The following is a 23,612-nucleotide window of genomic DNA, read 5'->3' on the forward strand; positions in this document are numbered from 1 at the left end:
TATTACATTTATTAACAGGCAACAGTTCCCATCCTGAAAATTTACAGTGCAAGTTCCAAGAAAGTTTCTTTACTGAGGGTAGCATTATTTTTACATTCTTTAAATATGAAGCTGATATTTAAATAACAAATGATAGATAACATCTCCAGAGCCAGCTGAATTTTGTAGCTGCTCGGCTCCCAATTTGGGATAGAATGGCTACAAATACTGCATGGGGACAGGAAACAAATTTTGCAAGCAGTGGAGTCACCATGACAAAAAATAATTTGTTTTTATTTTAGATTCAGATTTCATTACTGCACTCAAACTACTACAACTGGGCTTTGAGTTATTATACAATCCAAACTGTTTCAATCAGAAACTCTAAGACTCAGTGTGCAATGATTATTATTAATAATAATTAGCTCCTTGGTTTCTTGATAGAAAAAGGCTATCAACAAGCATTTGTTTAACCACAACAAAAGTATAATTAGCTTATCCCACTTAGTAAATCTGTATGCATGCCAACTCATACCAAACTGCTACTTTTACAAAAAATTGCAATAATACAGATCATTTTTCCAGTCCTTTTTGCACAAAATTTATTTACAATGTATACATAAATGCTCCATGATGGGACTATGGAAAAAAAAATGCACACATGACCGATGTCTTGCCCAGAAAGAAAGTCAACATATTAAAAATAAATCTTCAGTCCATGTTTCGAGCTGCATAAAACAGGAAGTGATGTACAAGGTGGTGGTTGCTGCATGGGGACAAGGATGCTCTGATGTGACAATTAGGCTTCAAATACACTGCCTTTCCGTTTCCATGCTTCCTCCTACCAGTCTCCTTAAGACACTGCCTGCAACAGCTGATTAATCATTGTTGATGACTGCAGTTTTTCCCATCCTTCCCGATTTACATCTGTTCAGGCCAATTCAAATATGGTGAGTAAATGAATTAGACATGCAAATTCACGCCCCAGGCTAGAAAGAGAGAGAGGGAGAGAGGTGGGGAGAAAGGGAGAGAAAGGGAAGAAAGACAGACAGAGAGAGAGGAGGAGAGAGGGGGGAGAGAGAGAGAGTGTGCATGGCTGAAATCCTAGGATAGAAGAAAGATTCTTCTGCCTGACATAGTTATTTTAATGCTCTAAAAATCCTGCAAATAAGCCCTTTCTGTCATTTGCAGGATAAGTGTAAGGCTTCTTTTTTAATGTAAGGAGGCTTCTGGAGGAAGTGAAGAGCTATGGAAACAACACACATAGTGTGGAAAAATTTCACATTTTTTTTAAAAAATCTATAAGAAACAACGTAATATGGATAACAGTATAATAGCATTTTACAATATTTCACTCTTTGTTCTCTTAATGTCTTATATAGGTATTTAGCATGTCCCCAGAAGTTGACTTCGGTTGGTGTTTTCCTGCTTTTCAGGGTCCCTGTGAAGAACTGGAACGTCCCTTGGTCCAAAGTTGACACCAAGAACTCCATAGTCATTGCAGAAAGACAATGTTTGAAATCTACCATCGCTGCAGACAACGTGTGTTTCCCTTAAGCTACTGAGCATGAATGTCCATCACTTGTCCGCTCACTGCTGGCTCGCCGGTATGAAGCATTGTGGGGCTTGATGCTGACATGGGCATTCCAGGGTGGGGTGGTCCTCCATGCATCATCATCGCTGGGTGGTGAGGGTGTCCAGGAATGTAGGTATGCATGGGGGGGCCATGACGCAGCTGAGCAGGATGGGGGGGCATCTGGGGCGGGGTATAGCTTGGCTGTCCCATATTCATACCCATTGGACTACCCCGAGACACATAATCCCCTGGCATACTTTGCAGCCCTGCGGAGAGAAAGAGGTGGTGGTGAGTGGTGGGGGACTGGCTGCCGACATTGGGCTGTGAAGCTCATCTGCTCGGGCACAGAAGGCCGGGATTGAGCCCGAGGAGGGATGCAGAGTCACGGATACGTGAGCGCAAGTTGCCTTTGTGGAATCAGAGTCTACATATGGACTCACAGTGAAGGCAACAGGAACGATTCCCAGGTCAAAAAGAAACCCCCCAAGAACCTCCTCTCCCCTCCAAATACAGAGCTTTTGGAGATAAAACCGCTTTCTCCTTTTCTGGTTAGGAACATATGCAATGGAGATGTTTCTGATCTGGAAGCACGCGAGAGGCAGAGCCAGTCTGAAGATAACTAAAGTCACAAGGAGTGGTGGCACCAAGCCCTGTGAGGGCTCTCAGGTGGGCTCCATTCCCCATGACCTTACTCCAGCCACCTGCCTTCGTCTCCCCACTTGTAAAAGCATGCTGGGAATACCAGGGCAGGGAATTCGTTGTCGTTAATGAGGGGCTCAGGAGGAGAGATGGGTTAAATAGGTGTCAAGGTTTATCAACAGCTATTTATTTAGCTCTTGAGCCTGATCACTTGGAATCTCTCCCAAGTATTTGTGCCATTCAAGTAGATGCTATACAACAAGAACATACATTGCTGAACAAAGGCCTCATATGAAGCCGAAATTGATAGGATTACTAAGCACGACTGTTAAACCAAACCCGTATTTTTAAACACATTAAAAAAATATATATATAATCAATAACAGTTATCAATTAATTCTTTCCCCCCTGCTCACCTCTGGCCACACAAAAAAAAAAAAAAAAAAAAAAAAAATCAGACGCGCAACTCAGTCAAACCTTTCAGTGGGTTTGGGAGAACAATAAGAAAAAAAATTGGACCTAAAACAATAAAACCTCCTGCTTTCTGTGGGCCTCTGCCTTCTGCTTGGATTGCTGTAGCTGATGGGAACTGACAGGTGTATTGTTTCGGAGAGCTATAAGCTCCATAATCATCAAGGGTGAAAGGCATACGCTATTGCTAAGTAGGTTCAATTGGCTTTAGTTCTAAGTAAGAGCGCGCTGTGAATGCGCCGAACACCTTGGAATCAGGTCTCAAGGCTCTAGCAATGAATAGCTGCTTAATCTAGCCTAAAGGAACAGTTTTGAACTAATGAAAATTGCTTATAAAATATACTGTACTCACAGCTCTTTAATCAAAAAAGATGATAATATTTTTTGTAATAACCTATTAATTTAATTGGTCACGAAGCATAAAATACATCATTTAAATTTAATTGACCCAGAAACTAAGAAACAATATTTAAATTAACTAAGCTAGAAATTTTCATGATGAGGTAATAAGGCTGTTGCATTCCCAAGCTCAGAGGAATGTTTTCACAGCTAATTGTTAAAACTTAGTTTTGACTTGGGCCCAGAGAAGAGTACTACGAAATACACTTGCCCTGGGTAACTTCAAACCCTGTGTTAATATAGGCTGGGGGCACAACAAAAATGCTGAAATAACTCTTTCAACTCCAGAAAAGAGCAAGAGGAACAGAATCATGCACCATTTAAACATGGTATCGGTGTCTTGGCGTTTCAAACCACTTTAGTCTTAAAAAAAAAAGAAAATACGAAAATTCGTATAATGTATTTTCCCCTATAAAAGACAAGAGGGGAAAAAAAAAAACTGGGACAGTTTTTCTAGGCTTTCTTCGCGAGGCCTGCCACTGAAGATTGCATTAATGATCTCTATTTTTGTATACTGAATAAGTCAAATCCATTTGTCACACTGCAAGTGATGGCATACTTAATTTGGATATAGTCAATTAGCCTGGGCTAAGCTCCATAGCCTGCTGCGCACACCTCTATTTTGTATTCTCTCTTTTTCCTTTGCCACACGTAATCCCATTATGACGGACAGACAAAGAGAAATAAACTTGAAAAAAAAAAAAAAAAAAAAAAAAAAAAGAAATCAAAGTTTTGTCCATCGCCTTCCAAAACGCAACTAAGTGAAGCTGCCGTTTTTTCGTTTGGTGTGTTTCTTTTTCCCTACCCTACGAGAAGTCTCCGCTTGGCTTTTTTGGTGTCTTGCAGGTTAGCGGGAGAAATGTAACTCATGCATCAACTGCGGTTAGACAGATTTATGACACTTTGGGGACATGCTCTTTCCTCTCCCTGCGCTGCTGCAGACCGCTTACATTTTGCAAATCAGTCTGTTGCCAAGACGACGGGCTCCCCCACCTCCCCGGCTGCTCCTTGTTTTGTCATGTGCTCGGGGATGGATAATAGCATCAATGTATGGCGGCGTCGATGTACGGCAGCGTCAGCGTACAGCGCGCGCGCGCACGGGGGGTTTTGGGAGCTTGGAAAGCTTGAGCTGAACCAGAGGGAGAGAAAACCCGAAGGAGCCCAGGCGTAGGATGGATGGATGGAAAGGAAGGAACAAGCATGAGGCTATGGGCAGGGAGAACATAGGGAAATGCAAGAAGACAAATATCCCTCGGATAAAGTGAGAACAAAGACCTCGTTTGTACTTACTTCCCCCTGGCTTTGCCATTGGTTACCTAGGTGAAGGTTACATGTAGTGCCACTGCCCCTCCATGCCCATATTCATGCCCATTCCACTCATAGGTCCTAGAGGGAGATAAAAATCCAAGAAGATGCCAGAAAATGAGCAAAGTCAACAGATAGTGCCAAAAGCCCCTTTCCAAAACACAGCACCGGCAGAGGGTCCAGGACCGCTCGAGCGCGGAGGTGCCTGGTTTCCCTCGGCGGTGTGGAAGGCAGGCAGAAGACAGGTGAGGCAAGGCAGGCAGCTGGGACGGCAGCGGAGGGCGGAGGTGTGTTTACCTGCGGTGGCGCGACCGAGGCCACCCGTAGGCGGGTGACGCTCCCCCGGGGCTTACCTGGTGCTCGGATGCCCATGTGCTGCTGGCCGTCCATCACGAAACCTCCCATCGGCTGCCCGTCGGGGTTATAGGGTGTTCCTTGACTTACTGGAAAAGTGCAGAACATTGCTTTTTAGCAGCAGCCAAGAGGGTCATCTCTTCTCACGGCATCGAGACGCAACCCCCCCCTACCCGCGGGCTATCATTGTTGGCTCTAAAGAGAGGGAAAAATATCTACTGTGCGAATTTAGCGCCGGCCTAACAAGCACGCTTAAGTTTTGGCTTAATCTCCTTCTGCAAGTTTGGAAATGAAGTTTGCAAACTGAAATCTTGAGACATGAGGAGCCCGGGCTCCAGCTGCTGCCGCTGCTGACGTCAATGCAAAAACCTGTATAGGAGCCGGATTTTATGGCTGGAATAGTCACACTGAAATCACAGTGTGTTAAATTACGCCCCTGTGCCTTCTAAGAGTAGGATCTGAACACGTCCATGCCAGATATTTACCTCTAATGACAAATAATCAAATGTACTTGAAGAGGAAGTGTGGTCCAAAGGCATCTTGGACAACAATGTATTTGGAGAGTTTGACAGCAAGACTTGGAAAACAAAACCAACTGGGACTAAAGGGCTCTGGCAATCCTTGATGGTAAATACCCGCACAGAGCTGCGAGCCAGGACCCCAGACAGAACCAGCATGTGGAAACTTAAGGTCTTTTAAAGAAGTAGAAATAAATCCCCCCAAAGTAAACAGCAAATGCTCAGCAATCCCAAAAGACAGCTACTAAAAAGAAGAGCCAAGGGACAAAAGAACCCTGTACAAGTACCACTACCTGAACTGGAGGTTTTGACTGTACATTAAAAGCCGGCTTCAGAAGTAAGCTGCCTTGGGTTATTAAAGCACATAAAGCTCTACCTCATTGAATGTCTTTGAACTTTACTGAGTCCCACAAGCGATTCTGACCCCTTTGCCCTTTTGACAGGTAATAAAGTTTACAGCAATTCCACACCAAGCCATGCACCAGGGAGTGGTCACAGGAGCAGAAAGAGCTGGTAAAAGGAAAACTCCAAACAACTGCTAAAAAAAATAAGAATAATTGGGATCATGTACAGAAAGTCCGGTCATGGAGCGGATCGTTTTAGTTTTTCGTTTTGAATTTTCAGTGTCTTTTTTTTTCCCCAAATGTTTTTAATCATGTTAAAATTATTAGAGTCGTAATGAAAGAAAGCTGGTTGTATTTTAATTGTCAATCACTCCCAGCATTCATTTCTCATTTATTTACCAGGCAATGGACCTCCCCGTGAATGGCTTGAGGATGGTTTTCGCCTGCGTGACTTGAATACAGTTACTATTGGGGACTTGCCTGCTCGATTGGACTGGTCTATCATGGGCTGAACTATTCTTCTTCTAGCATTAATAAACCTGCAAGAAAAAAAAAGGAAAGCAAATGGTTAGGGAAGGGATGTCTTCCACCCATCCCCAAGCCCTCTTGCCCTTGTTGTGGCGCTCTCCATCGAGCTGCATGGGGATGCAAACACTGCTAAACCTCTAACCCTCATGACCTTTGAGAGCACGAGCTTGGGGTTTCCAAGCTGATTTATGTTTGCCTGCTTTTTACCACAGTTGGACACTTCCATTTCATCTTTTCATGGGGGAATTAGCCGAGTTTTCAGGAAACAATACCAGCAACGCTCTTCTCAATACAGAATGGGGCACCAAAAAAACAAAAACGTGTGAAGCGAGATGTTCGTGAGGGCATCTGCTACCTCCCCCCTCATTAGTGTCATTTCTGCCTTATGTCCTCTGACTTCTTTTTCCAATTTTTTTCTTTATCAAAACCTGCCCCTACCTCTTGCAAACCTAATTCCCTTTTAATGCCCACTATTAAGATAATGAACTGTGATGGCAGAACCCCATCAAATGAGGGAACGTCTGGACTTTTATCACCACTAAGTCACACTGCTGGGGACTTCAGAGCCATGCATTCCTCCTAGCCATTTCTTGGTGGGCTTTTTCCCCCCTCCCTCTCTTTATGCAAAGTCTGAGGGGGTCAAGGCGAGGTCATAGCTTTACAGTAATTGAATTTATAATCCTGTTTTCTCCAGCTAGGCCTGACCATTTACAGCAAACATCTTGTTAAACTGTAATTACTGGAATACTGAAAATTCCCCCCCGAACAATGAAAAGCAGATCTTTGGAAATAATAAAAAAAAGAAGGTACGGTCATTTTTAAAAATAGCAATCTGCAACTCTACTCCTTGTGTTTCTGTAGCTCTTCGCCTCAGTAAGTCTTGTAATGCTTATTTGGAAATATTCAAAATAATCTGGAGCAAAACAGAAGAAGGAGAGAGACCACAAGTGCCCCAGTCTCCTTGTGGTTCTGAAGTAAGGAGGCTGGAAATCACGGTTGGGAACCTATCTGAATGAAGAGCATTTGAAGAACCTCTCTGGAGATTTCACTCATCAGAAAGTTTAGTTAAAATCCATTTGGAAAAAAATCTTCACAGAGATCTTATCACAGCAAAGTTGCATAACTGGACTTTTTATTCTTCAGGAGAGACAAAAAGAATAATAAAAATGTGTACGCCGCAATATTTACTAGTAAAGGAAGATGCGTGAGCACTGGCTAAACCACACCACACTTGTAAACTGGGATGGGAAACTTCACAAAGGAATACTTGATACTTGTTTTCATTGCCTTTGCTTGAGGTGGCTTAGCAGGAGCTCTCCTACCACAGAGATAAAACCACCAGGATCTTTCCGCGGGAATCAGCTCTGCCCACCCATTCCCCTACACCAGAGGGGAGAAGAATAGCAAACCACTGCCCCATGCTGTTTCTTTTGCCCTCATCAAAGACCAGCACAGTGATTTCAGACTCCTCCTATCTCCCATTCCCCACTGACACCCATTACCCAAAGTCCTGCAAAAATTAATCAAGATGTTGAGTCCTTATCAAACCCCTTGTCTTGAGGAAACGGGCTCAAAGGCACCAAATCTGGGTGCCAATCTGGAAACCTTACACCTGAACTAGGTCATGTTTTGTCAGCAACAGTATTGGATCAATTTTTCTACACATTTCCAATAAACACCACCCTCAATGCCAGCAAACAGTGTTGCAAATCAGTTTATCATTATCTTGTACAAACCATGAAAATTAGAATCATGTGAGCAGAAGGTTAGACTAATTTTCCTTTCTCATTATAAGCACAGGTGTAGCACAAACACCATGTGAAATAAGCAATTAAAAGAAATCTGCTTTTTTTCCCCCATTAGCTGCCTTAGCTCCATGACCAATTGGAAAATTGTTTAATATCTGTAATCTGCATTTGCAGAAAGCAATTTTCACAGTAACTCTTCGAAGTAAAACAACAACACAGAACCCTAGTGCCTCAGCCACTTCTTTTTGCAAGTCTGGCAAGGCTCTTGCTGTGTTTACTCCATCCTTCTCCTGCCACATTCCCAGGACCTGGTACTGTGGAAACGGGGGGAGGATTTTTGGTAGTCGTGAGAGTGACTGGTCACCAAAACCTTCATTTTTTCAACAGCTTTGACCCCAAAGAAATGCTGAGCAACATCAAGCATGCACATCCCAACTTCAAGACCTTCTCCTCCTTCTCCTCCAAACTACAAGCACTTTTAAGAAGAAGGGGGGGATCTCAAGATAATAAGCTATACTATACATCGTTTATACACTAATATACCAGAATAAACTATATATCTAGAGTTTACCAATAATCATCTGCCAGACGTGCCTACTGTAAAACGTACTCTCACCCGTTTGCCCCATGCTATCGCTTGGGATATCTGCTTTAGGAACGTTTTACACACAGGTACTTAACAGTTATCTTCTTCCTACGCATTCATGTAAGTATTTTCTATAAGTAGCAATTCTGCCAAACAGCCCAGTGTTTGGATGTCTTCGGGGGGAATTCAGACGCAAGAACATTTTCCTTCTGGGCAAAGTAATAAAATGACATTCTCGCTCCTCCCACTAGAAGTCAAACGGAGGTCAGCTCCCCATCCTTGTATCTGTTTAAATAAACTGGTCCAGCTGTTTGTTTCCAGGATGCCCTTTAACCTTCTGTCCCATCCTCCCTGCCTTTGTAACACAACGCTTTACTTTGCATTATAGTAGACTCCAAACCACTATGCATTAAAAAAAAAAAAAAAAGAAAAAGAAAAAAGAAAAATAAAGAAGAAAGTATTCACTTTCAAGTTTCTTCCTGCATCCTAAACCTGGAATTCCTAAGAACCCATCGGATTAAAACTATTAATGTGGCTTGCCCTGAGAGAGCACAATGCAGTGCTACTATGTTTATAAATCACATTTGAGAACTCTTTGCAAGCAAAACTGCGAATTAGCTGCTGCTGCAGAAATACATGGACATGGGGTTAATTTCTTTATATTCTGGGTTGTTGTTTTTTTTTTTTGCTTTGAGAAAAGGGCCAGGATCTTTTGATCACTCTTTGAATTTCCAGGGTGCCAGGCTGATGTTAACATCAGCAAAAACGACGGAATAGAAAAGCTAACAGGAAAAATCTCCCTGTCCCTTTTCCCAAATGTTCATATTCACCTATCTTAAGAGAAGAAACCCTAAGTCACCCTAATTTTTAAAAGTTCAGAGGAATCGGGACCTAAAAAAGATATTTGCATACTAAATGCTACTGAAATGGAGTATTATCAAAATACAACTCAGAATAAAACTTAAGACAGACACATAACCTTACTCATGTGCACAAAGACCAAGTCAGGCTCAAAAACTTGTATAAGGTATTTTTCCCCATACCAGTGGCTCTATGCATTGGTACCTTTGCTCTGATGAAGAAGGGTTTTTTTTGGTTTGGGTTTTCTGCCTCAAAAGAGTAGTGGCACAGACAACACAAGATCCCTCAGTGTACAAGTTGTACCCACCTCCCAGCCCAAGGAGAGCTGAGAACATTTCAAAGTGATTTGGGTTCCTTTCTTCAAGCTCTTTTTTTTTCCTTTTTTGTTTTGCAAGAGGAAGGATCTGGCATGGAGAAAACATTTGAACAGTTGGGCAAACACAAAAGTTTAGGGTATTTACTATTTTTTTTCAATTTAAATTTCCTTGCCCTATTTGGACACATGGGATTGCGCTTTCTGCCACGTACCAAAAAGCAAGAAAAAAATCCAGCAACTCCACCTGCATAAGCCTAAAGAGGAGGAGGAAACTCTCTTTTCTCCCATTTGCATTTTACTAGGATGTTTTCTCTTAGGTTTCTTGTCTGGGGTCTGTCTCCAGAGGTCACTGGCAGACTCCCCTGTTGGTGCATCGCTGGTCCCACGGGTGAGCTCCAGCCCCAGCCCCGGGGATGCAGCAATCTGCCTCTGCACTCTGACCTTCAGCTTGGCCGCCCTCGCTGCCACGCACAAGTTTTGTTTCTTCTCAGCAAGAGGCTGCATGGCTGGTGATGACAAAAGACTTATTTTAGTTGGAAATTGGCTACAATAATAGCAGCCAGAGAGCAAGGATTTTCAGAGGGTCACCAAACCCTCCGAAAGGCACAGCTCGCTAAGGCTCAGGTTACAGCCCAAGTGACATTTTCCGCACAGATCTGTTCTTTCTCCCTTCCCCTTGTATTTCACTTCTGTCGAGTGAATAAAACAAGACCTTCCTCTGCTGTCACAAATTTCCAAAGTCACCTTTGCTCAAGAATCGACAGAGCGATTGTGGGGACTTCCAATTTGCAGTCTTTCAATGAAATTTTCCAGGACCAGCTGTCTGAAAGATGATGCTGAGACTTCGCGGTCTATTGAATTTTTCTCTGCCCCCAGCCCTCCCAAACGAAGAGAGTTTCACACCATTACTGACTTTTGCTACTTGAAGTCGCAGGCTGGTCCCTCTCAATATTGTCCCAAAGCGCTGCATGACAGAAGTCTGTGTCTCACTAGCAGTGCCAAGAAGTTCCCAAAAATCTCTCTGCCTCATTTTCTCCTCGAGCTCCTTCTAGCAAACCAGGAGTAAGGAGAATGAGAAAGCCCAAAGTGCCTACAAACCCCAGTGCTAAAACCTCTCTTGTCCCTCTGAAAAAAACAGTATCCCTCTTGACAACAAACAAATCATCATTTTTATAACAGATGCCAAAGTAACCAGAGCCCTTCAAACTGGCAAATTATTCACTTGTAAAATCAAGTTGCACTCTTTTCTGCATACTGGGATCCTTCATTTATACAGCAGCGAAACAACCTTCTCTATTCAGCACTTAATTCCTCAACGCTTAACAGGTTTATCTCTAATAAAACCAATTTAAATGGAAAGTGTGCTATAAACCGAGATTATTACACTTCAGTAACTGCTTTATTCCTTATTTTAACATATTTTCATTTTTCCCCTCTGTGTTTGTTTTCCAGAGCTTTTTAAAGGAGTCAGTTAAAGAAAAGAAAAAAAAAAACACCACAGAAATTATTTCACTGAATACTTTCAAATGTTTTAAAATCAGCCTTGAAAATAACAAGCTGCCTCTGTAATTATGAACAGAAAAAAATAACTGCAGACTTTCAAATGGTAATCACATTTCCCCATCCCTAAAATGAGAAATAAATGTTAAAAGAGTGCTTACTGCTGTTATTAGAAAGTTCTGATCTCGAAGTCAGTTAGTGAGCTTAATGACCCGTAACTACCAGTCATTAGCAATCCATGCTCTCTGTACTCCCTTTATTTGTAAAGAAAAAAAAAAAAAATCCAAGATGCTCAAGAAACTTTGTTCAATTTAAAGTCAAACCTTATGAAGTCATGTTTGGCAACTTTTCTTGGTTTCTCCTCCTCCTCCGAACCGAAGACAGTTCAGGACTGCAATACATCATTTACAACACTAAATGGAGGTAGGGAGGGAAGAGAGTACACGGGCTGCAAACCGCCCACTCCAGACACGTAATATTGGAATATACTCCAAACACAGAGAGCCCATCCATCAGGAGGATCAGAAAGGTCTCCTGCAGGCTCTCTTCTTCCTCCCTCCTCTGCTGGCAGCACCAGTGCCAGGGACTGTATATAGGGCTGAGGGGTTTGTCGCAAGACAATATTGAAGAGCGAATAAATAAAATACCATGCAAAAAACTGGTGATGAAAAACCACTAATTAGCTGACAAATTTGATGTAAAGCACTAATGAAAGCCATGTGTGGTTCTGCAATTTAGTTTTAAAAATAGCTTCTGACTTCAAGCATTACTGCGTGACCCCACCAATGGAGGATTCATGTTGTGCATTCAGAAAAGTTGCTTTAGAGCAGGAGTGTGCTATCGAATGCCTCCCAAGCCAAGTCTGCTAATGCAGTGAGCATATCGAGGGCAAAAATAGAAAGCAGAGAGATGAGATCAGGTATGTGCTCCTTGTAAAAGAGCCGGCTATGCCCCACATTTTGGCCGGCCCAGCACGCACCAGCTCTACCTTTGGCCATCTCCTCTTCTCCCAGGCCTTTAAGCTTGGGAGCTTTCCCGTCTTGCTCCATACCAGGTTTTCTTCTCAAATTGCTGCTAGGCACATCTTGCCTCCAAATAAAAAGACTGTATTTGGGGAAGCACCCCACCACCATAGGATTATAAAATCCTAGAATGGTTTGAGTTGGAAGGGACCACAGAGATTATCCAGTTCCAACCCCCCCTTGCCACGGGCAGGGACACCTTTCACTAGACCACATTGTTCCAAGCCCCATCCAACCTGGCCTTGAACATTTCCAGGGATAGGGCATCCAAAACTTCTCTGGGCAACCTGTTCCTGTGCCTCACCACCTTCACAGTGAAGAATTTCTTTCTAATATCTAATCTATGCCCACCCTATTAAAGCATTCCCCCTCGTCCTGTCACTACCAGCCCTATGAGAAAACACGTAGACATGGTGACTGCCTAGGGGTAGTAGCAAGCCTAGTGGTGGCTTGTGCTCTGGATGCAGCAGGGATAGCTGGTGGTTTTCCATCAAACTGGGACCCATAAGCTCCTGGCCCTGCTTCTCCCTTGGCCAAAATGCTCCCCTTGTCCCATATCTCTGCAGGGCTCATGGCTGTGGTTGCTCAATGAGCCTTTCTAGGAGAAAGTCAGGCAGGAAACAACCCCGTCTTGCAAAATTTTCCCTGTTCCCCAGCAGGATGGGGCTAAAATCTATTTGTATTTATTTGCCTAGTTCTGAATGAAATTTAAGGAAGGGACTTGCTGCAGAGGAGTGAAGAGCCAACGTGCCTGGGGAAGGGCTCCCTGGAGATACATCTCCCTGCTCTACCCATCTCCTGTGCCCTTCTACATCACAGGTGAGCTGCTGTTGGCCTTTCTGGTATGCTCTCCTTCGTCTCCTCCTCCCCTCTCATTCACATATTCCACCCAGAAAAGCTTTGCCAACATGGAATGTTTCCGGTGAAAATCCAGGTCCAGCATTCAGACGTCTCCCCGCCGATGCCAGGGAGTCAGGAGCACCAGCCATGTTGCAGGTCTCGGCTGCACTGGGGAGAACTCTCAGCAACCTCATTCCCTGACACCGCAATTCCCTCGGGGTGCAAGGCAGATGTAAACTCGCCCTCGGCAGCCAGATGATGTAAGGGGAAATCTTTACATGGCAAAGCGCCAGTGGAGCTGACCTCCCGTCTCTTCCCTGCTCCTAAATCCCAGCGCAGCTGTACTCTGCTGATCTCCATGTGCCACAATTAGCCTTTAAGGAATATGGCAAGGATTCATCTAGTAGAGCAGCACTAAAGCTGCTCTAACTCCCAGCCAGGACAGCACTGGCCCCCCTAGAGCGCTGTGGTTGGGCACACAACATGCTACCAGACAAAACCTTGCCTCCCACAAAAATGATCGTAACAGAGGGTGTGCAGGCTCTCTACAAGCTTTGAGAGCAGCCCAGGCTGAGATGCACATCTCCCAGCTCAGGGTTTTCTAACAGCTCTGAGGAGGGTCTGAAAGACAGCTTTCCACCCGGTCCTTTAGGAGAGCTTGTCTGGACTCCGTAACTCGGGACCTCATCTGGTGCACGCCAACAATGCAACCCAGCAGCTTTTCTTCAGCAGATCACTTCAAACCAACAACCTGAGCCCCACTCGATGGCAGGGATTTACGCTGGGAACAGATGAGAACTGATAGTAAAATATTGGCTATTTCTTTGAAAACACTCCTCTCTATTCTACCAATTCCATGTCCATTGTCGAATCAGTACAACCTCTTATTTAAGGGAATGTAGTGCTCGTGAGAGGCGCCTGCACGATATCTGAGTTTTCTCATGTCTCACAAGTGTTATAAACACAGGGGGTTCTCCTTGAGGCCCAAGGTTTTTTCCATACATCAGTTTGGGAGCCTTGTCCAAGCGGCTTTTTCCCTGTTCATTCCTACTCATCAGGCGTACAGCATGGGAGTTGGAAGCAGCGCCTGGTCCTCCAGCCCAAGTGAAAGAAGAAAGGCTTCTCCCACATCTTGCTGCTAGTTTAAGTGTGTTTCTGCTCACTGAAGGGTGTGAGAAATAATCTGTCTGCACTCCTGGATGGATGTCCTCATCTCCAGAAGGCCACTGAAGCAGTGTGAAGTAATTCCACACCCTGTCACCCTTCAGGAGTTCCTCCAGCCTGTAGCACAAGGAGAAGCAAGCCCAGGGTGGCCAAACCAAAAATCTTGGCAAGTGTCTTTGGGGGAAAACACCCCTGCAGCCCCCAAAGAGAAAATATAACACACCCCTATATTGGACCAGTGTCTGTACATGAAACAGGCTCCGGGGTATACCCTGAGACACTGGTTTGGGATGTTGAGGGAAGCTTTGATTCCTGTGGTTGTGCCCTCCTCACCACAACCAAGACAACAAATACAAGAACACTGATGTATTTTGTGTGATGTGGGCACCTGAAAAACTGGTTTGAATTCTTTATTTCTTTTTTTTTTTTCCCCAGAAGCCACAAAAGATACAACTCTGAGTCACAGCCAACCTGAAAAACAACCCCACACTTCTGAACAAACTCTCCCTGCCCCAAGATATCCTACTTCAAAACATTGTTTTCTAACCACTACTAATAGCCTACTTTGTAATCTACTTTATCTAAACATAATTTCCCATTAAGTGAAGTAATTCATTTTGCTTATAATCCTACTCCTGACAGCATTTTATTCAGAGCAGAAGAAAAGACACCGTCAGAAAACAACAGCAACAAAACACACACAGGGAGGTCAGAGGAATGTCAAAGATTAAAAGAATTTGTGAGACCACGGGACACAGGAAGCTTAGAGATCAGCCCCCAGATGGTACAAACCACCTTTATAAACCAGGTGAGAAGTTGGACGTCTCTGGGATAAATCTGAATTCAACAGCAGCTATTGGTATCACACTTTATCCTTAGCCAAAAAAGCCACAAGGACTACAGTGCCTGGGCAGAGAAAAAAAAAATAACCCGTGAAACTGTTACATGACCTAGATTTCATTGAAGAACTGCAGAAGGAATATTTTTTCAGCATCTGCTGCCGTTTCTTTTCTTTTTGAAAAGTCAAATTGAAGGCTGAAGCCTGCTTGGTGCTAAGGCTGGTGTAGCCAGCCATGCATCATTTACACCAAAATCGTTCCAGGGCAGGCAGGGCAAAACACACGCCCTCGAAAGCACGTCCTCGCCCTGCCCCTCTGGCTGTGTTTCGTTTTTCAGAAGAGAAAATTGGCTGAACCAAGAAGAAGGAAACATTTGCCCCATTTATACTATTTCAGGCTGAGTTTTGAGCCAGGTAGTTTGTTTTATGCAGGTGCAGCCCAGGGTAAGAGTCTGATTTAAGTGTGAGAGAGGGTCTCTGAGGGCACCTCTCTCCACGTGTTGGTGTTTCAGTTTGTGATGATTAACCACTCTACACCAATCTCAGCAACTGTTGACACAAAATAGGTGGAGATCAGGTCTGTGCAAGCCCAAAATACCAGAAAGGCAAACTATATGTAAACACACTTCAGATAGCTATGACAAGAATAGGCCAAAGCCTGACTTGCAAAGCAGTGACAAACCATTACTCTTCCCTTCTGTCTTTTTTTTTCATATATTGAGGGCAAATATAGTTTCAATTTTATTTTGTTATATATAAATCTCAGGTATCTCACACTAAAAAGAAACCAAGCCCTGAGAACTCTATTTACAGAGACAGTGCCAAGCCCTCCCCTTGCTCGCAATGCAGCATTTCCACATTACAATAGTGTCCTGGATGGGCATTTTTTAAAGCCAAACCCTTCTTTTGAGATGGTGCACAGCTGAACCTCAGTATTTGCAAATAAAAACTAGCAAACAAAGAATTCTGACCCCTCCCCTGATCCTGCATGGCAAAGCTAGGGCAGGAGAGGAGAAAAGAGCAAGTGCCAAACATTTGCATGGTTCTGTTTCATCTTATTTCCCTGACACATGACATCTCATTTGTTAAAGAACGTTAACACACCAACTAAAAAAAAGTGTTTCAGGTACAAAAGCACCCCAGAAGAGGGAAAAGAGGAGGTTTTTTGGCTGTATATTGAATTCTCAAGCACCAAACACCTTTTGTTAGTCAATACTATTGGCAAGTAAATTCTGTTTCCACTGTATGATGCTCTGCAGTGGGAACCAACCTTTCTCCTACTCAAAAAAGCATCTATGTGAATAAAATAACCAGTTTTGGTTTTTTATCTCAATGCTTAGGGTGCCAATAATAATTTAGCTCATGCAAAATGATTCAACATTTGCTTTTGAAATAAATGGTGTTTCCTTTGCTGGTTTCCCCACCCTGAATCCAGGGGCTGTCAGAAACATCTTTCCTTGGCTCTCCTGAATGGGGTGACCCCTGTTTTGGGGCAGTTTGGAGTGTGTGGAGACTGACAAGGCTGGACTGAGCAGGGAATCCAGGGTCTATTAGCTCTTCATCCTCTGCTCCACCTGAAGACTTGGAGGCCAAGGGGAGCATTTTTCCAAGAAAACTCTATACTCACCTCTGAGCACCTGATCCCTTTGGAAAAGCACTCATATGTCATGCCAAAACTGTACCACTTACTCCTTATATCCACGTGCCAAAACCAAACCCAGCATGTGTAAACTGCCGTGCTGTATTTTAAAATGCCTTTACTGAACTATAAAAAAAAAAATACCAGCCTAAAATCCGGTGATCCAATGGTACCTGATGGCTCTACATTCACAGCTCTTCTCCCTGTAAGCTATTTGCTCAGCTTTTCTAATAATACCTTGACTGCCTGGCAGCTCTCCAGGGCTGTCTAAGGCAATATGCAAGCTAAACATTTTTTCATCTGATTTCAATATTTTCTTATGAGTAACTATACAGGATTTTACCTAGTGAGTATTCCTGATTGCTGTAATTTAAGAACAGAGAAATAGACTGCAGATGTAATATTATTATTACAATTGGCATCCAAGGTGAAAGGCATAACAATTAGCTAAGACTTAGTGAAAACATAAATGTAAAAATCTGCTTGAAAAATCCAGCACATGGTACATTTAGAACTGCTAATTTACTGCACACATTCTGAACTGCTCAAATGATACAACAATTTACCCAGCAAGATACTTTTTAAAATAGTGCTCTTGGTGTTCCGAGTAGGTTTTTTTGGAGGGGAATGATTCTCATGTTGAAAACACCTACTGTCCTATTTTACTCTGGAACATCAAACAGTATGTATTTGTTAAACCTGAAATATATTTTTTCTTATTCCTATTTTTTCATGCTTTCACATGTATTCCCATTAACAAAACAGTGTTTAAATAACATCTGTATACATATTCTTGAATCACATAGAGAAGAAAAGTAAATTGTCTCTACAATGTGATGGTTAAGTTCGTATTTCTGAAGTTGAGAGGATAATTTGTGAATGTTTTAACATTTACAAGTAAATAAGTACTTGTATTTACTATATCTGATTACTCAGAAAAGTATTTGTTATGTTCTTACACAGATTCAAATTGCATCTTGACCTTTTCTCATTTAATCTGTTTACTGCAACAAAAGCAGTAATAGATACATCTGAAAACAAGGAGATATTTTACTCGCCGAGGACTAAAGATCCCTGTGTGTGATGTGCTCTGCAAAGTGGCAAACTGAGTATTTCCCTGTTTATTGTAGTCTGCAATTTGGTAGGCAGCAGGGGTGAAAATCCAACCCTGCATATAGGACCAGCACCTGCCTTTGCTATGCTCCCTCCCTGCTGGCCTCCTCCCCCACTTACACCCTAAAAATAGTGCTTAAGTGGGACTAAAGTGGTGCACTGGTCATGTGCTGGCCTTTTGCTCGGGGTGAATATCACCCTCAGCAAAGGAATTGAGCGAAGATGATGTTTATGCTACATGCCCAGCCTCATGAAGGAGCCTTTCCATCCCCTCCAAGGGGCTGACATGGGGCTTAACACATGGGAAACACCAGACAACATTATCACTTGGATTTGGGGGTGTTTGGGGTGTGCTTTAGATGCACCAAACCCCTGGCATGTTATGATATAAAAACTACAGCAAGAAAAGAGGGGCTTGGGACCGTTTCCCAAAAGGTGGAAAGTCATGCAGCTGTTCCTCCTTTCCCTGCACCTCTGTGGAGGAGTGGGAGGGGCTTTCTGCCTCTGCCCCATCTGCATCTGGTCCCATCTGCACCTCTCCATCTGCATCTCCCATCTGCCCCACCAGCACCTTCCCCCATGCCCTCCATCTGCATCTCCCAATCTGCATCCCCCCATCTGCTCCACCCGTAACCCCACCATCTGCAAGCCAGGACGAGCAGATGGACAGGACACCCTTCCCAGTGGTGCTCCCCACCCATCGCTGGGTTCTGGGGAGCACTTCCTGGGAGAAGGGCAAAATCCTCCTGCCCCCCCCACGCCACCCTGCCTGCCCGTGCCATGGCAGAGCACTTCCCTTCCTGCACCATGCAACTACTGCAGCAAAGCTCTACCACTGTCCTCACCACGAGCAAAGAAATGGAGGCAGAAGGAAATTTCCTGCTGGAAGAGAGTTGTGAGGAGGCTAAAAGAGTAATAAAGTGTTTCTGTGTGTCTATGCCCTGAGCTGACTGTGTTACATACAGTAGAGTGGTCAGGTCTTCCTATCCCAAGCCCATCTCTGATTTTTCAAACTCATCTTTAGGCTGGTCTTGGAGCCCTTTTAAAATTTCTTCCTTACAAAGGTTGAGTAAAATTAACTTCATCTGCCCCCAAGAATGACATTAGCAAAACTTACATTATCTGATAATTTTTTCCAATGTGTTTGGTTGTGGTTCATTTTGGGTTTTTTGCAAGCCTAGGAAATTACACATAAAATTGACATTTAAAGAAGCCATGGACATGAAATCAAGAACTCAAGAGTTAGGAAGCCATATTATTAAAGCTGTTTGCACCCTAGTCTTTAATGTATTTCTATGCAAACAGTTCAGTTACGAGCTCGTGCTACCAGCTTTGATAGGGCTCAATGCCTCAACCACCCCAATGATGATCATGTCTGTTATAAGAACAGGCCAGGGCATTATAACATAAAAAAATTTGATTTCTACGGGAAATAAACTTTGACAAAGTTGAACGAATAAGGCAGCAAAAAAAGTAAAACAGTCCTGGTTAATGCAGCCAAATGCTGCACTGGAGAAGAGGATTCAGCTCTGCTGCTTCCTTGGACTGCTCAACAGGTACTGAGAAAATCATTGAACCCAAATGTTTCGCCAGCAGTTGCTGACTTCTCATATCTCTCCTCCATACCCAGCACTGCAGGTTGGCAATATAAGATGCCAAAGCACTCAAAACTAGGGAGTTTCCATGAAACATGAAGTTTCAATGCTCATTGGACCTTAAATGTGAATAACTTGCTGTCATTTTGAGTCACCTCACAGTCCCAGACCCACCCAGAACCTGTGACCGTGCTGGACCTGGAGCTCCTCGAGCCTCACTTCTTCCCCTGTGAACTGGGACAATGCTATTATTTCTCTTTGTAGGGGAACCGTAAAAATACCATGCAGACCCACCACCTTGTATGCATATGTAAGCACGTGGAGGTCAGGGAAGGACTAGGGTATTACAGCAGTAAGTGCCATAGGAAAGCCCAGCAGTAATTATTAATTCCATCTTCAAGCTCGGTTTGAATGCAGCTCAACAAACGAAGCACGGAAGAATGAGGGCAAGATAAAATATTGACTAGCTGCTCCATCATTGTCTGGGCTGTGCCCTAGATAGCACAAGGGTGTTTTAAAAAAAGCAGAATGGAAACACCTAATAAAGGCTGGAGCTTTAAGGATCTGAATTTTCAAACTTAATTTTTTTTTTTTAAGATCATTTCGATGCAGTTGTACATAACTCTAAATAGAGAGACAGCCACATATAGGCATGCACACATAGAGAGGTTATATAGGCACAAATATACAAACATTTATCTGTGTGTACCAAGTCTTTTCTAAAACATAAACAAGCATCTGACACCTAGTGCAGCCTCTGATGAGAATTGCTCTCTCTTCCTTGTAGACTACTACTAGTAATTATTTACCATTAGTTCTTAATGGGAAGGGATTCAGGGGAGATGTAGTAAGCAAGAAAACCGTACAGATTGTTCAATATAGCCTGGTTGGCTCTCAGCTGAGGCAAGAAGTGATTGGCTCACACCTCGTGGATATTTCAATCACAGTTTTTATCACCCGGGAAAAGCACCTTATTAACCTGTACTTGGTCAGGTCTCTACCACATCCATATAGGCTGTCAAGACCATACAAGTGCCCCTTCTAGTTCATGCTACCAGGCTTCGAACCCTAAACTGCTGTGGGGTTAAACAACCAACACAACAGAGACCTGAATGGCATAGATTTATTTTTATTTTGCAACAGGGTAAAGGCTCCCTCTTCCCATAATAGAAACATCCAACTGAGGCAGGCAAAAAGATTGTCCTAAAAGGTAATGCTGGTGAGTCGCAAGTAAAGCTGTCATGTGTGTGTGTGGGGGGGGAAAGTCCTCCATGTGGATTATTTCATTACTATAAAAAAAATAAAACAACTCAAGGAAAAGGGTCATGGTAAAGGGACTGTGGTATTTTTAAAGACATGTGCCCTACTGCGGATACATTTTCTGGCACGTCTCACATCATCACCCCATTCCTGTGACTCCTCCACCATCAGCAGGAGTCATATGCATCAGCCTGGGGAGCCCCAACACCGGGCAGCCCATGTGTGAAAAGCACCATTTTTTTTCGTTACGGCACAGAACTGAAGCATGCAACCAGCACATACTGTAAAGGCATTCAAGATATGACAAAAAAAAAATTGTTCAAAAGCTTTCAATCTGCAGAAAACAAATGCTCTCTTCACTGATTGCTCTGTGGCAAACTTCTAATTCCAGCCAGAAAATCCAGCATTCCCAGTCTGGGCTAACGACCATGCTACCAGACATGAGTTTATGTTTTTCATGCACATTTCATGTATTCCCACACGCTGTGTTGCTGCCAATAATTTATGACTGATCTGCACCCAGCCTGCCCTTCAGCATTTTATTTAATCTCTGCAACAGTGATTTACAATGACTCATCATTAATACAAAAACGTACATGTGTGTTAACAAGTTTGGAAGAATCTAAGAAGGAAAGCAAAAATTTTTTTGTGAGTTGTGGCTGAATGACTTATGAGCCTGCTGAAGAAAGGCAAAACTAACCAGAAATGATATGTTAGTTTTTCCCTGCAGCAAATTATTTAGGCAAGAAGAGTTTCTTCTGCACATTGCCTTGGAAGAAAAGAGACTCAACAAAGGCCTGGAGAGGGTTGCCCCACACCCTCCAGGATTTGGGAGGGGGTGAGTACCTCATTGGTCATGGGTATTTCTCATGCAACCTGTGCTTTCAGCAACAGCTTCACAGCCTCCTTGTTCCTTAGCATTCATTACAAAGAGCAGGGGCTGAATTGCCATATTTTGGCATCTTTGCCCACCACCTGTGATTTAAGAAACCCTGACTGCCTCTATAGTGTTGAATCCTTGTTCCGCTGGGGAGAGAAGGGGAATTGTCTCAATAATTTATGCAATTGTAACACTACAGCAGAATTACTGAACTAGCTCAAGCAGAGGAAGCCTGCCCTACATCCACAAGAATTCAGTTATAATGTATTTGACCTCCTTTTTTTTTTTTTTTTTTTTAACTAGCACATAAGGAACTTATAAGAACACACCTGACACAAAGCCAAAGTAAAAACTCCTCACATTTGAGGTGAGATGAGTACTAAAAAACACCCTGGAAAGTCACTCAGCAGAAATTCAAACAGCTTTAGTTCAAGGCATCCCACGTTCATCATCTTGAAAAATTTCTTTGATGGACCATCCTAAACTGACACACTTTGCACACACCGAATCCTACGCTCCTGGACCCCGCAGAAGCAGCACACCCTTAAATCCACCCCACTGTTAAATAAGAGCCTGACGAATACACACAACTTCTCAGTGGGCCAAAGTGCCCATCGTTAAACTGAAGGACAACCATATAAATTAGGGTAATGCCCAGACTAAGGTTGGAGGATGTAGAGCTGAAGCAAACACTAATTTTTTCTGGCCAAGCCAAAATGCTGTAGGTTACGCTACCTTATAACACATAAATTTTATGTTTAGTGCCTTTTATTCCTCCTTTTTAAAGTATCTGGGAAGCATACTTCATATCCACTAAGTATTTGGTATTTTCCTTTATTCAGCATCTTAAAGGGCTTCAAAAAATTGATCTCCCAGGGCTGCTGTGGGGTCACAGAAATTGATAACCCTTACAAGCTATGCTTATGTGAGCCCGCCTGCGTCTCCCAGATAGTGCACTTTGTAAATTAATCCTCCAAAGGCAAATATATTGTAAGTAGCTTGTTATCTCCAAAGTACTAAATTGAAGAATACATGGGATTATATTGACAGAAATTACATTTTCTGTAATGGGGTTTAATATATCTGAAATCTCTCCCATAGGCTCCTACTCTCTCTAAGAGAGGAGGGTTTGTTAATGTAGGTGCAATGGACATCAAGACCAAATTTATTCACTAAAATGGATTAGGCCATGTAATCAGAGCTTCAGTAATATTAATCTCTGACACTTATTGAATGGAAAAAAAACCCCAACTTTTGTCTGCAAACTGGCATTCCTCCCTCCCTTTTCCCCAGCAGGCTTGCTGTTTGCCTTGGCCATTTTCTGGGTATTACTTCAAAGAGGATAAGGTTTCCCATCATAAACACTAATCTAAAAATATTAGGACAATTAATTAGATACACTTAGTTTTACAAGGTATTAGATTGCAATACACTTCAAATATGACACTTGTTCTGGGATAGTGGGAGGAACCTACATTTTGATGCAGTATCAAAGGGTGATAAATCAAGCTTTTTTTAAAAAAGGTTTGCTGTTGTATGACACTTAAATCACAAGTAATTTTCACTGGTTGCCTTCACCACACCCTGGACACTTAGTGACCCAAAATCCACTGCAGAAACAGCATAAATCCTGATTTCCTTCAAACAAATCTCTACTGTAACAGATCAGGGGCTCCACCAACCCTTAGCTAGAACAAATAAATGAAATTGCTCCACACTGTACTTCAGCAGCAAAGAACCAGATTGTCCTCAAAGTTTACTCAAGCTTTCAAAAACAAGATCTTTAAAGCAAACCCATAAAGAGACACGAGGATGTCAGTCAAAAAAAACCCCTCCAACAACAACAATAAAAAAGCATGACAGCCCCCCCAAATAACAACACACTTGGCAGAAATGGGACCAACTGCCCCTTTTCTTTCACTCAACATCTAAACGTCTTCCAAGACCAATGTTCTGCAAACAGATGTGCCTTCCTACTGAAGAACACACATCCTCAGCCAGAAGGAGGACTGGCACCCAAATGGCAGTCTGAAATCCGAATCACTGAAAATTTGAAATCTGAAACACTGAAATCTGCCCAAGCGATGGGAAAATTAAAATACAGTAGTAAACCTCCTAGTTCCTATACCTGAAAACG

At 43.0% G+C, this 23,612-nt stretch overlaps 1 protein-coding gene across 1 annotated transcript in view; it reads right to left on the reverse strand.

The window, feature by feature from the left end:
- Positions 1 to 252: 252 nt before the first annotated feature.
- The window catches only part of MEIS1 (Meis homeobox 1), a 104,301-nt gene continuing 80,941 nt past the window's right edge, over positions 253 to 23,612 (reverse strand). Inside the window, exons 8-11 of the mRNA XM_018084438.2 lie at positions 6,066 to 6,124; positions 4,723 to 4,812; positions 4,355 to 4,450; positions 253 to 1,821 (exon numbers count right to left, since the gene is read on the reverse strand). Of these exons, the coding sequence (XP_017939927.1) occupies positions 4,392 to 4,450; positions 4,723 to 4,812; positions 6,066 to 6,124 (208 nt within the window). The 3' untranslated portion in view covers positions 253 to 1,821; positions 4,355 to 4,391. The remainder of the gene's footprint in view (positions 1,822 to 4,354; positions 4,451 to 4,722; positions 4,813 to 6,065; positions 6,125 to 23,612) is intronic.

This window comes from Manacus vitellinus, unplaced genomic scaffold, assembly GCF_001715985.3.
Source record: "Manacus vitellinus isolate BGI_N305 unplaced genomic scaffold, ASM171598v3 scaffold_70_pilon, whole genome shotgun sequence".
In the NCBI taxonomy this organism is placed as follows: Eukaryota; Metazoa; Chordata; class Aves; order Passeriformes; family Pipridae; genus Manacus; species Manacus vitellinus.